This window comes from Pseudophryne corroboree, chromosome 2 (genome assembly GCF_028390025.1).
Source record: "Pseudophryne corroboree isolate aPseCor3 chromosome 2, aPseCor3.hap2, whole genome shotgun sequence".
Classification (NCBI taxonomy): domain Eukaryota; kingdom Metazoa; phylum Chordata; class Amphibia; order Anura; family Myobatrachidae; genus Pseudophryne; species Pseudophryne corroboree.
The window spans coordinates 143,078,788-143,092,362 of NC_086445.1; the positions used below are offsets into that span (position 1 = coordinate 143,078,788).

General features: G+C 48.3%; 1 protein-coding gene across 3 annotated transcripts in view; it reads left to right on the forward strand.

Moving 5' to 3' along the window:
• Positions 1 to 3,057, forward strand: part of RXFP2 (relaxin family peptide receptor 2) — a 589,575-nt gene extending 586,518 nt beyond the window's left edge. For all 3 annotated transcript variants that reach the window (XM_063951765.1, XM_063951767.1, XM_063951766.1), the window contains exon 18: positions 1,953 to 3,057. In XM_063951765.1, the coding sequence (XP_063807835.1) occupies positions 1,953 to 2,221 (269 nt within the window). In that variant the 3' untranslated portion in view covers positions 2,222 to 3,057. The remainder of the gene's footprint in view (positions 1 to 1,952) is intronic.
• Positions 3,058 to 13,575: the final 10,518 nt, after the last annotated feature.

The window sequence follows — 13,575 nt, forward strand, 5'->3', positions numbered from 1 at the left end:
GTGTGTGTGTGTGTGAGTTTGAAGGAGGCGTGTGTGTGTGTGTGTGAGTTTAAGGGAAGGAAGCATGTGTAAGTGAGAGGCGTTTGTGTAAGTGAGAGGCATGTGTGTAAGTGAGAGGCTTGTGTGTAAGTGAGAAGCGTTTGTGTAAGTGAGAGGCATGTGTGTAAGTGAGAGGTGTGTGTGTAAGTGAGAGGCGTATGTGTGTTTAAGCGAAGGAGGTGTGTGTGTTTAAGCTAAGGAGGCGTGTGTAAGTGAGAGGCGTGAGTGTAAGTGAGAGGCGTGTGTGTGTTTAAGTGAAAGTGGCGTCTGTGTATGTGTGTGTTTAAGTGAAAGTGGCGTTTGTGTGTGTGTGTTTAAGTAAAATGGGCGTTTGTGTGTTTTTTATATATATAGTGTATCGGCACACCACTGTGCCAAAGTATCTACACTGTGACACGCTGGTGGGTGAGGGAGCACTGTAGGTGTGCTATAAAGGTATGCTGGTGTCTATTTTGTTGTGATGACTGACTTGGAGTGCCGTCCACTTTGTATGTGTATCTATATTACTATTGGGAAAGGCACCTGAGCACGCTGCTACTGTTCAACATGAGTGCCGGATAGCTACATATGAAGGGTGTGTGTGTGTGTGTATACAGTATATAGGGGGGGCACCAACATTTTTCATGCCACCGGGTGTCTTGGGCGAACCTACGCCACTGGAAGGGAGGGTTCGGGTTAGGCACCTCCCGTGGGAGAGCTAGAGTTAGGCTGCAGGGGAGGGTTAGGTTTAGCCTGCAGGAATGGGGGGTTAAGTTTAGGAACCACCGGGGATAGTTAGGGTTAGGCTGCAGGGGGATGGGGGGGGTGTATTAGGATAAGGCTGCAGCGAGGAAGTTTAGGGTTAGGCGGGGTTGGTTGGGAAGGTAAATATACTTACCGGACCCCTGTCAATATCTTCTCCATCAGGATGCCATTATTGGTCATATGACCACTGGCATCCCGAACACCGGTAAATAGTATCACACCCATTTAGAGAACACAGAAGGAAAAAGGACCCTGTTCATAAGAACTAACATTCTATAGGAGCTGTACTATTGGTACACCTCCGTGTTATTTAGTTTTTAATGGAATTTAAGCAGTTTAAAGCCAGTGAAAAGCCTAAATTGGCTCAAAAGTAAGCAGGAAATTGCTAGAGGTTAAACAAAAAGTTTGCATTAGCAAAAACTGGAAAACCTGGGTTATAATTGTTGCTTTTTCATTCCCGTACTTACAACCCACACAGGCTATTTGCTTCCCCATCTTGTCTGACAAAGCACATCTTGTTCACAACCTCCGTCAGCCCGATCTATGAAAATTGAACAGAGATCGTTCCCCTGATGTGTAAATGCTTACGTAATGTAAATAGTATAATATTAATACACATATTTCTGTATGTTCTCTGCTTTTTGCTTTGTAAATGGAGCGTGGCGCCACCTTAGTAACTTGGCTGCTCTAGAGCTGGACCAGGCTGTGACACATTCCCGTAAGCACGGGTTTGTTTAATCTTTCCGTTGCAAATTACTCTCATTGATTAAATGGCCCAAGAATAGTTGTACACCTCTGTTGTGGAGACACAGTAGATTAATTAAAACCTTTTCTTTATCTTTATTTTATCTTAATAGGACATAAGGCACTATAAGGTACTTTACTTTAAATGTTACTTAGAGCTATTTACCATCAGTACAATACAAAGCAGGAGACAGATGGACAATTCCAGAATAAAACAATGTAATTAGGGAATGACAAGCAAAACACAGTTTTCCAAAATGAAATTAGCATGCTAACCAATCGCAGTCTGAATGTGTTATGGGGACATATGTTGCTATTTTATTGTCATTCTGTCTTATAGCAAACAAATCATTATGTTCACTTACTGCCATTTAACAAACATGATTTCATCCTCCTGTTTTTGCGTTCTTCTGTTTATACTGTAGGCACTATTACCTCCTGGATTGTGATATTTATTCTACCGATAAACAGTGCCTTAAACCCCATCCTATACACTTTAACTACGAGCTTCTTCAAAGAAAAACTTAAACAACTCCTACAAAGACAACGCAGACGGTCAATATTCAAGGGCGAACGGAAAAGTTTGTCCACCTCACTGGTATGGACAGAGGACCCCATTGCCCAGCATTCGTCACTTAAACTTGGGTTCCTACATAAAAAGTTTTCTGGGGATCCAGTGATTAAGTCTACGTGATGGAGAAAGAAGCTTCACAGGAACCAAGCATCAACAAGATGCGCCATCAGGATCACTTTGGGAGATGAATTTAAAAGAATGAACATTTGCACAACACACATGGGCGACCATATGTAGCTCTCCTTGAGATGAAGGCCGAAGACAAAGCTGTTAAGATTGCCAAGACTTGTCGTGATACAAAGTATTAAGCATTGTCTTTAATGGAAACATTTTCATACTACCATTCCTAAGAAAGCCAACAAGTCCGCTGTGGATTGTTACTTATCTGGACTTTGCATTTTTATTGCCATCGGTAATAGACACTTTACTTTAAACAATGGAGGATTACAATGTGTAGTCTCTGAGACTCAGCCATGTACAATACAATGACTCTATACTCTCCTTATAGGAGAACATATATGTTTTATTAGGACATGCGCGTCAATTGTTTTTCTACTACACGGAGCTATTTCTATTCCATTCTTACATTTTTTATTTGGACGAATTGCAGTTTTACATTGTCTCAACAAATGTTTGCAGATATCAGATAACCACATACAGTATAAGTTACACAGAATGCGATAATAGGAAGGAGAACGTAATTATGCATAGATGTTGATAATAACAATGTGCTAATGGCTCTCAGGGTATGAGTTGTGGTGTTACAACATGCAGAGCCGGCCCTAACCAATAGGATGCCCTAGGCAAGATTTTGGCTGGTGGCCCCTAGCACCGCCGCTAGTTCTGCAGGAGATGCCTGCCATGAGTCAGCTGGTAGCTCTGCTAATGTCGGGAGCCTTTTGTTTATAAAAATGCATCTTATTTGCATTACTATGTGGCTAGGATGCACATGCAGCTTCTGCTGATTAAAATGATATGCAGCATGCCTATATTCTGTGTGTGACTGCGGCTGAATCTGCATATGAAATGCTACATTATAGTGGTTTCCAGGACTACACTGCAACGTAGCATTTTGTATGCAGATACAGCCGCAGTCACACACAGAATATAGGCATGCCGCATATCATTTTAATCAGCAGAAGCTGCTGGTGCCCCTAAGCATACCAAATGCCCTAGGCAACTGCCTAGTTTGCCTATGCCTAAGGCCGGCTCTGACAACATGCATATGACCAGCAGACATTCTGTCCAACATACAGGTACATTTTAATCCCTGTAGGATTTGGAACTTTGTGTAGCTATGTAAAATAGTTTAACAATAGGCTTACAAGTGCATCTGCTCTCCTTTTATAAAACAATGACATCTTAAACTATTAATTAAAGATGGATTTGTGTATTTTTTTTATTGTACTTTACAAACAGAGAGGACGTTTCTGTCTATTCATTACTCTACCCAGTTTTACAGTGATAGGAACCATTTGTTCTAAGTTCTATGAGGGCTAATGACTCTGTCCCCTTCTCATATGCAGTCATTGCTTGACAAAGAGAGGGAGAGGAATAGAAGAAGAGAAAAGGTTGAGCTACAGCTATTCCTGGAAACTTTGGCTTGCATGGTACAGGGTTGTTTTTTAATGTATATATTAATGTTACTTCTGACCCACTTAAACTAAGTGGGCCACAAAAAGTGTATGGTTCGCATACATTGTCTGTGTCTTCAGTATGTTCATCCAATTCTAATGTGTCTGTAAATGTTATTGATTTAAGTTTATCTGCATGTTGTGTTATGTCGTTCTCCATTTTGTCTCACCTGCTCTAGCCTTATCCTTAGTTATATGAGAGATAACGGGTTATTTATGAAGCAGAGAAGATGGAGAGATCCACCTTTTCACAGGTGCTCAACTACACAACAAAGCCTAATATCAGTTTTAGGCCACCCCTTTAATTACACATTTTCTTGTTCTTCTCCTAACATATTACTCATTTATGTCTTGAAGAGGCCTGGAGAATCAGGTGACAGAGGACTGTACATTTTAATGTTTTATTTATTTCATTTTTTATTTTTTTTTTGCAACCATAGAAACAAACTTTCAAATTGAAAATAATGACAGGTACCCAGGGCCATCTTAACGTATAGGCACACTGGGCATCTTCTCAGGGCCCCACAGTTCTGGGGGCCTTCGAGCAGGGGCGGGTGGTGGTCATGCAATCAGAGTGGCCAGGCAGCATTCTATGTCTGCCTACCAGCATGCAGCCAGTCAGTGAATGGCTATCAGCATGCTGATTGGTGGATGGCTGGATCTATCCATCAATCAGAGTGCGGACAGCCATTCACTTTATGGAAACATGTGTAGCTATGGCGCAGGACCGCAGGAGGGGCATGTTATGATTTTTTTATAATTAGTTCCTGTGAATGGGTGAGTAGGGGCATTGCCCATGGCCTACAATGCTTTTAAGAAGGCCCTGCAGGCAGTGTCGGACTGGGGCATGTAGGGCCCACCGGGGTAATGCAGTGTTAGGGGCCCATGTTAGGGGAGTGGCCAGTCTTCAGAGGGGGTGTGGCCTGCCACCTCATTGGTTTGACTAACCATTAGAGAGTGCAACGTCTGGGCCTCTTCAAAAATATATACAGTAAATTCAGCTGCTGCATGCATGATAATAATAACAGATTAATAACAGGAATGCACTGTAGAAAATACACTATTGTCGAGGATAAGGTAACATATCTACTGTATAATGTATATTTCAAGTGCACAGTCTCATACCCTCCAACACTGTAAGCATAAAAATAATTACAAATTTGAAAAGGGGGCGCGGTCACAGGTAGGGCCACGCCCCTTTTCCTACACTTTCAATGGAAGTTTGGCGAGCCAAAAATCAGTACAGACCATAATAAAAAGGGACTGTTCTTGCCAAAAAGGTACAGTTGTAGGGTATGCAGTCTGGAACCTGATCCTTAGAGCGGGAGGTGGGCCCCAAGGCAGTGGTTTCCCCTGTACCCCTGTGGGCCAGTCCAAGCCTGCCTGCAGGTCATACTTGCCTACCTGACCCTCTCCATGAGGGAGAAAATTCTCTATTCCTGGACTTTCCTGGTAATGTATGAATGCCATCACCTGTGGTGAAACACCTTTCTTATCAATTAACTAGCTCACCACAGGTGTTGGCAATCATACATTACCAGGAAAGTCCAGGAACAGAGCATTTTCTCCCTCATGGAGAGGGTCAGGTAGGCAAGTGTATTGCAGGTATCCGAGAGCATGTGTAAAACACGTGATGAATTTCTGCTAAACGCCTTCCTGAGTCCTTACTTTTCACCCCCTGAAATTCATGTGCTGGTCCTATTAAATTAAATCATGTTTCAGAGCATTACTGCAGCTGGCAATCATTACTACAGCTGGAAATTGTTACTACAGCTGGAAAGCATTGCTGAGGTTGGTATTCGTTACCGAAACTGGTAAGTGTTACTATAGCTCGTAAGCATTACTACAACTGGTAAGTGTTACTATAGCTCGTAAGCATTACTACAACTGGTAAGTGTTACTAAAGCTGGTACGTATTAATGAAGCTACTGTAGTAAGTGTTGTTGCAGCTGTTAAGCATTCAGCAAGAATCACAGAGGTACAAGGGGGAGGCATTCATTTTTCCGGCTGTCAAGATCCCCGTTGTCTGGAATCCTGACCCCCGTTGAAATACCGGCGGTTGGAATACCGACCTCTGGATGGAATCCCCACTCGGGTTGTGGTCCAAGCGACCACCCGAGGTGGAATATAGCATACCTCCCAACATGACCCTCTCCAGGAGGGACAGAATGCTCTGCTCCTGGACTTTTCTCTTAATATATACTTGACATCACCTGTGCTGAAACACCTTTCTTATCCATTAACTAGTTCAATACAGGTGCCGGCAATCATAAATTAAGAGAAAAGTCCAGAAGTAGAGCATTGTGTCCCTCCTGGAGAGGGTCATGTTGGGAGGTATGAATATAGGTCGCCACAGGGTAATATTCCCCTTCGATCTCCTGACCGCGGGGATCCCGGCGTAGGTCTCCTGACCGCCAGGATCCCGACAGCCGGCATATCAGACTGAATCCGTACAAGTTGCACCTATCAGAACAAAGTACATTTTGCTCTCAGGCACTATAACTTGGCTTACCATATCATCCCTTTAAACCGGGACATTCATAAATTACACAGGTTCTCTAGCTTAATAAAATCAGGTGAAATGCAGCCATGTAGTTAGCCAGCCACAGAACCTGTGTAATTCATGAGTGTCCCGCTTTAAAGGGCTAGTATTATACACCTAATTATATAACCCATGAAGTTAACTTTAAAAATGCTGGAATCAGTTACAAATAGGTGCATCATATGAGAAGAATAGAAGAAAAATAGCATTTATTCTGTACTTTTCTGTTTGTTGATTACTTGTGTTAGTTTTTGCATTATAAGCAGAAACCATACAGTTGAAATGTGAAACTCCAAAGGACAAGTGTTTTCTATTAATGTATTTGTATGGCTGTCTCAGTTCTCATCACTAGTGACAGTTTTATTTTGTAACTTCTATGTTAGTTTGAATCATTCTGCATAAAATACATATGTATTTACCTGTTGCCTTTATGTATCTTATTATTGCTGAAAGAAGCGCTCATTGCTATGCAGATCAGTTACAATGTACTGTATCTCTAAAATAACAACCAGTGGTGTAACAACCATCAGAGCAGCCCTTTCTGCTGCTGCTGGCACCTTCAGTAAGGGGGTACAAACAATCTGCTATGGAGACTGAGGCCAGTGGCGCATGCAGGGGGGGTTTCCGAGTACCTGGAAACCACCCCGATGAGCCGAATTTTCTTTTTTTGAGACGGAGACCCCTAATGGGGCCCCCATGTGTTCTACATGCATGGGTCCAGCATATGAGCGGTGAATCCCAGGACTGTTCCAGCACTGAAAGACCAACCAGAGATTCACTACACAGGCACCGGTGCCAGCACAAAGTCAGATTACGGTATTCTGTGCTTTAGCTAAACTGCAATAAATGCTAAGACCCAAATACTGATGATGATAATAATGATGATGATGAAATTTCCTTTGTGAGAATAGATTCATATTCTATTGAATCAGACTTTACAAAAAAAAAAAGACACAGTACTGACATTAATAACTTTGAGGGATAATGAATGGTATAACTAGTATGTGATTGACACAGAGCATGAAAAATGTATGTGATCATTTTGAGGAAGGAGCTACAGTACTGCATTATAGGCAGATGTCGAAGGGGGGGTGGGGGGGAATCAGTTGCTTGGAATCCTCCCTCCTTTCCTGCAAGCATTTCAAATAGTGTCCGCAATTGCAGTAGTGCATAATATGGTTATACTAGGACACAACATGCAGTATAAGAGACAGAACAGAGCTGCTGCGCATGCACATTGGCAGCAGCGTCCACTGCCAAGTGTGCTGTATGTGTGGTCTGAGCATTCAAACTGTGCACCAGACCGGAGAGCAGCTGTCAGCAAGAAAAGACAGGCACCTAAACATACGGTGGCAGAATGTGTGCTTAGAAAGCTCAGTTCTTTCTCCTGCTGATTATACTATGTATATATTTATTATAGATGTTTTCAGGGGCGCCACAACGTTTTTAGGTGGGGGGGCAAAATATAACTTCCTTTTGGTGCCCCTAAATTGCTGAATATTGCCCCCCTAAGGGGCAGCTGGACTTACCTTCCACAACACCTAAATGGCAGAAATAGATATAAATATCTGTATATAGATATCTCTATCTACTTGGGTAAGGGGGGGGGGGTGCTGTTCGGGGGGAGAAAAGATGAAGGGGAAGCTGACGTGAAGAGCTGAGGAACATATAAAGTGGGAGGTGAGAATGGCGCAGGGCTGGTCTCAGAGGAGGGGCCAGCCCAGAGTAAATAGCCACATACTATAGGAGCTGGGTGCAGGGTAAAGAAGGGCCCTGGATCCAGGACGAAGAAGGGCTGTGGGTAGGATGGCGGCAGAGCAGCTGGAAAGGGGATAATCTCCATCCTGACACTACCCATGGTAACCCCAGATGGCGACCGCACTGTCCTCCACAACCCCGTACACTGGTGCCTCTCAAATATTTAGGGGCTGTGAGCACTTATGGATGTGTTCCTGACGGGATCCGGTTGGGATCCCGGCAGTCGAAACAACAACGCTGGAATCCCGACAGGGTCACCTGCCCAGCGCTGTAATCCCGAATGAGCGATGACTGGGACCTTCAAGAGGTAAGCCTCGAGGGAGGGGGAGGTTAAGTTTAGGCTGCGGGGGGAGGGTTAGGGTTAGGCTGCGACCCAGGGGGGTTAGGGTTAGGCTGTGGAGAGGAGGGGAAGGGTTAGGCACCCCACCCCGAGGGTTAGGGTTAGGCTGCGGGGGGGAGGGTTAGGTTTAGGCTGCGGGAATGGTGGTTAGGTTCAGGCGCCACCGGGGGGAGTTTAGGGTTGGGCTGCAGGGTGGGGGTGGTTAGGTTCAGGCTGCAGGGAGGGAGGGTTAGTTTTAGGGGGACATTTGGGGAAGGTAAGTATACTTACCTTCCCCTGTCGGGATTATGAGCAGCGGGATGCCGCGGTCTGTATTCTGACCTCCAGCATCCCCAGCGCCGGCATGCTCTACCCAACGCGTTCCTGACCACTTATGTTATTTATATAAGATAAATATGTTTGATACAGAAAGTTCATTTTTTTTAGACTTTCTCTGCTCCCCATAACTCCTAAACCTGAGCAGAGCAGGAGACTTGGATTGAGAAATGGTACTCATATCCGGTTCACAAAAAAATTACAAATGTGCTGGCCTTGCTTACCTGTAAATATCTGAAGTATTACATACACTCCACTTTGCATGAGGCAGGGCAGGCGATAGCTTGTTTAAGTGTTTATTATGCCCTCTTTGTAGATGGATCACACTCACTCTAAAATCAAGCATTTAGACACCTCCCTTCCCCCTCTAGAAAATCTTTGTTAGCAGCTGGGAATAACCAAGTGTGACCATAGGTAAAATAAGACTGGCCACAAAAGGTCAGCTAGTACTATACTGTACTAAACTGTTTGTCCTCTAGGTTCTTACTCATGATCCAAACAGTGAAATCACACACTTACCCTAGACAGCAAATCTCTTTTCTTAGGAGAACAAAGGTGCCGAGCCAGAGATGGCGCCGGAGAGGGTTAAGGGGGAGGGGCGGCCCGCGGGCCAACGGCACATAGGAGGGGGGGGCGGGCAGGTATGCCCGTCCCCTCTTTCACACCTGCAAGTACCTGGCAGCCAGTCAGGAGATGGGGGGGCCGGCCGGACACCGGGGGGTTTAAATAGGACAAGCAGGGGGGGGAGGCGGGCATTGAGTGCAGAGAGAGCAGAGCTCCTAGCGTGAGCCGCTCCAACACTCACCACCAGCGACTGCTGATCACCCGTGGCCACTGACGTCACATGCAGCTCTGGGACTTTTAGCGGCTCCACGTTCTTCACTCTCCGCACCGGATCCATCTTAGCAGGCTTCGTCAGCCGCGGCACCGGGGCCCGATCCTCCTCACTCGCAGGCTTGGTAAGTGACTTCCGGTCATCCCGCGGCTCCGACCGGTCCGGCTGGCTTTCTCCCGCGGTTACGGGCGTCCTCGACGGCAGTAGGGGCTTCACGTATTTCACCCGCTGTACCGGGCCTCCCACGATCACCTCCGACAGCTGCACTTGTCCCCGCTGGTCATCTGCCGCTGAGGCTACAGCCGTCGCCAGCCACGTCTTCACAGCACATACAGGAGCCGGCTGCTCCTTCACTGCCTCCCGCTGCACCTTCACCGTTGCTGACTCCCCAGGTACACAATCAGTTTTTTCTGTAGCATATTCAGGAGCCGGCTGCTCCTTTACGGTATTTAACTGTTACATCCTCTGTGGCCACTGTATGCACTGAGTGCGGGGAGAGCAGAGCGGCTGGCGTGACACAGCTTCAACGCAGCAGAAAAAGGGGCAAAGAAAGCCAGATTCAGAGCAGCATGGAGGAGCCAGCAGAGAGGGGGGTCAGAAGGAGAAGCATACCTCACAGGTTCCGGGAGGAGGCCGAGGACATCGCAGGGTTACATTTTAGCTCTGCAAGGAGGGACGGAGCACGGCAGCAGCAGCAGCACAGGGATAATGAGACTGGAGCTCCCTCTGGCGGCCGGAAAGTAGTAGGACGGCTGCAGGAGCAGAGGAGAAGGAAAAGCAGCTCCAATCCCACAGCTAGGGCTGCGAAGAGGAAGAAGCAGCCGGCAGCAGCGACCACCAGCGAGCAGCAACACGGGGTGAGTGACCTGCCACCCATTTATGAGGATATCCCCACTGCAGCAGAGTCAGATGGCCCCGATTCTGGGGGGGGGAGGGGCGGAAGGCGCTGGAGAAAGGTCAGAACCCCGGCAACCCCATCTCACCCACCACCCAACCCCAAACCCCAGCCCGTAGACGGGAGAAAGGAGAGGCAGGATACGAGGGCGGGCCATCATCAGGCGGCCGGGATGCTAGGGTGCATTAGGCTTCCACCCAGCTGTTCAGGGAAATGTCACAGCTTCCGGCATTTGGGCAGCTGATCAGGGGTTGCAGGACTCCGTACATCGCCACAGCAGTGAGAGACATTACAGGGGGCATGCAAGTAGGGAGTCATCTTATGGTCGGAGATCCCCGCGTTACCACTCGCCACCCCCCAGCTCCCGACATCAGCACAGCCATCATTCCAGAGCACGCCGGTCATCACCCGCTAGGAGTTACAGCCGGCACGCATCACCGCCGGTGGCATACATCCCCTCACGGCACGGTTGCCGAGGGTGCAGCTGCAGCAGGCAAGAGGAGAGGCAAGAGCAGCATTATCAGCTTACGGGAGGAGGGCATCGATCAGCGCACCATAGCAGCCAGCACGGCACCCCGGCAAGGCAAGGCGCCAGGGCGGCAGTACACAGGAACTTGCGGCAAGACGCGGCAGTCTTCACCACGCCAGCCAGACCTCCGCATGGGAGCACTATGGCGGTCCACGAAGCACGTACCATCACGCCGCGGGAGCATCAGCGCGCATACACGCAGCGGCCAGGAAGCACGGAGCCTCAGCGAGGAGAGAGCGTCACGGGCTACGCTACGGCCAGCGATGCCCCAGCAGTCCGCACGGTCCAAGTGGCTACCACACCGAAGGTAGCGTCCTGCGCGATGACCAGCGCGGAGGGTCCAGCGGCAGCAGCACCGACAACCAGTCCCAGCGTAGCTGGAGGGGAATCCTCACACGGGAAGGGTGAGACCAATGTTGATATTAACAGTTTGTGCAATGTTAACGTTTCCCCAGATATCTCGCAGAGTGTTAGTAATGTTATGGTTAAGTTCACGGGGGTGGTTGGTAATGGCGGAGCAGGTCAGGGGAGGGAGCAGGAGGACAGCTCAGCGGATTCGGACGAAGACGAATCATGTAGAGTGTTGAGGGAGCAGCTAAAGTTAGCCAGAGCGACTTGTAAGAGAAAGAAAGGTCTTACCCCTGGGACAGACGCGGTTAGGGAGCATATGGGGCAGGTGCAGCAGGACACAGCAAAGAAATTTTTGCAGACAGGGACCGCAGTGGGTTGTGAGTTCAATTCAGTGGCAGGCCACCTGCCAAAGCAGACCAGAAAGGAGATTGAAAAAGGGGCTTTCGTAGATACAGTATATGCTCATTGACAGAGAAAGGGCTGAGCGACAAGGAAAAGGCAAAGCCAAGGCAGTAGTATCAAACCGCGCACTGCAGTTATTTACAGACGCAGCAGGAGCTACGGGGTTTGGGGCATACTTGCAGGGCGAATGGTGCGCCCAGCAATGGCCACCGGAATGGGAGGCCGCTGGGCTCACCAAGAATTTAGCGGCATTGGAGTTGTTCCCGATAGTCGCGGCGGTTGATATATGGGGTAAAAAGCTGGCCAATAGGCAGATCCAATTCTGGTGCGACAACATGGGGGTGGTGCAAGCCATGAACAACCAGCGAGCATCATCGCCACCAGTTGTCAGGTTGCTTAGGAGGTTGGTGGCGGCATGCCTGCACCACAACATAACATTCAAAGCTAGACACGTGCCAGGGGAGAAGAATGTGATAGCGGACGCATTGTCCAGGCAGAAGTGGGACGTCTTTAGGGCCGCAGTGCCAGGAGCAAGCGCGGTAGGTTTAACATGCCCCTTCTATCTCTGGCAGATAGTCGATCAGAATTAGACAGTTTGGTGGAACGGTCCCTGGCACCAAAGACCTGGAAGGCTTACAAGGCCGCATGGGAAAAATGGCGGCAGTTCCAAGTGGCAGGAGATACTGAATCCAAGCCTCCGCAGCATCAATTGTTGGCGTTCTTGGACAAGCTCAGAAGGGAGCAGACTTCCAGGGCCAGAGTGAATGCGATACTGGCAGGTGTATCCTTTTTTCAAAAACTGGCAGGCAAAAGGGACGAGACAAGGAGTTTTGTAGTACGCACTATAATGAGGGGCTGGGCGAGGGCGGAGGTTAGGAAACCAGATGCTAGAGAGCCAGTCACCATCGAAAGGCTGAGGAAGCTGATAGAAGCGGTTCCAAGCGTCTGTCGCGTCCAGAACGAGGCGAGGTTGTTTACAACAGCGTTTATCATGGCTTTTAGTGGGGCATTCAGGGTTAGCGAGTTGGTAGCGCAGTCCAAAACGGCAAAGGAAACTGGCCTGCAGCACAGTAGTGTTAACGTAACGAAAGACGCGGTATTGTGCAAAATACGTCGATCTAAGACAGACCAGGGCGGAAAGGGAAAATGGGTGCAGCTACGTAGGCACGCCGACGCTACGGTCTGCCCGGTAAGGGCGGTCGAAGCTTTTGTGGTCACAAGACCGGCAGGCGGGGAGAATTTTCTCGTGCACAAGGACGAGACTGCGCTCACCAGGTACCAATTCTCAGCAATATTGAAGAGATGCGTAAGAGCACTTGGCTGGCAGGCGGAGAAGTTCGGGACACACTCGTTTAGAATAGGGGCGGCCACGTCAGCCGCTAACGAAGGGTGCGCGATCGAGGAGATCAAAGCATTAGGCAGGTGGGGGTCCAACAGCTATAGGCGCTACATTAGACCCCTCACCGACGAGACAGAAAATATCCAACTATTATATCCCCCCCCCCCTCTCCCACCCATCCACATCCGCAGGAAAAAAGGAGGCAAGGCAGATATGGATCGTCGGCCATTCATACATTCACTGGGAGGCAGCAAGGGCCGCCGGGAGGTCTTATGGAAGGCAGTTGGGGCTAGCGGAGAAGGATGGGAGAGTACGCTGGTTCGGGCAAAGAGGGATGAGGTGGCATGGCCTGAGGGGCACCTTGTTATTCGGGGAAGGAGCGGCTGGCAGCCCGGACACCATAGTGTTACACCTGGGGGGTAACGACTTGGGCGACATGAAATCCCTCGACCTGATCAGGATAATACGGGCTGACCTAGGGTGGGTAAACGAGCGATGGCCGGAGGTAGAGTTAATATGGTCTAACATCATCCC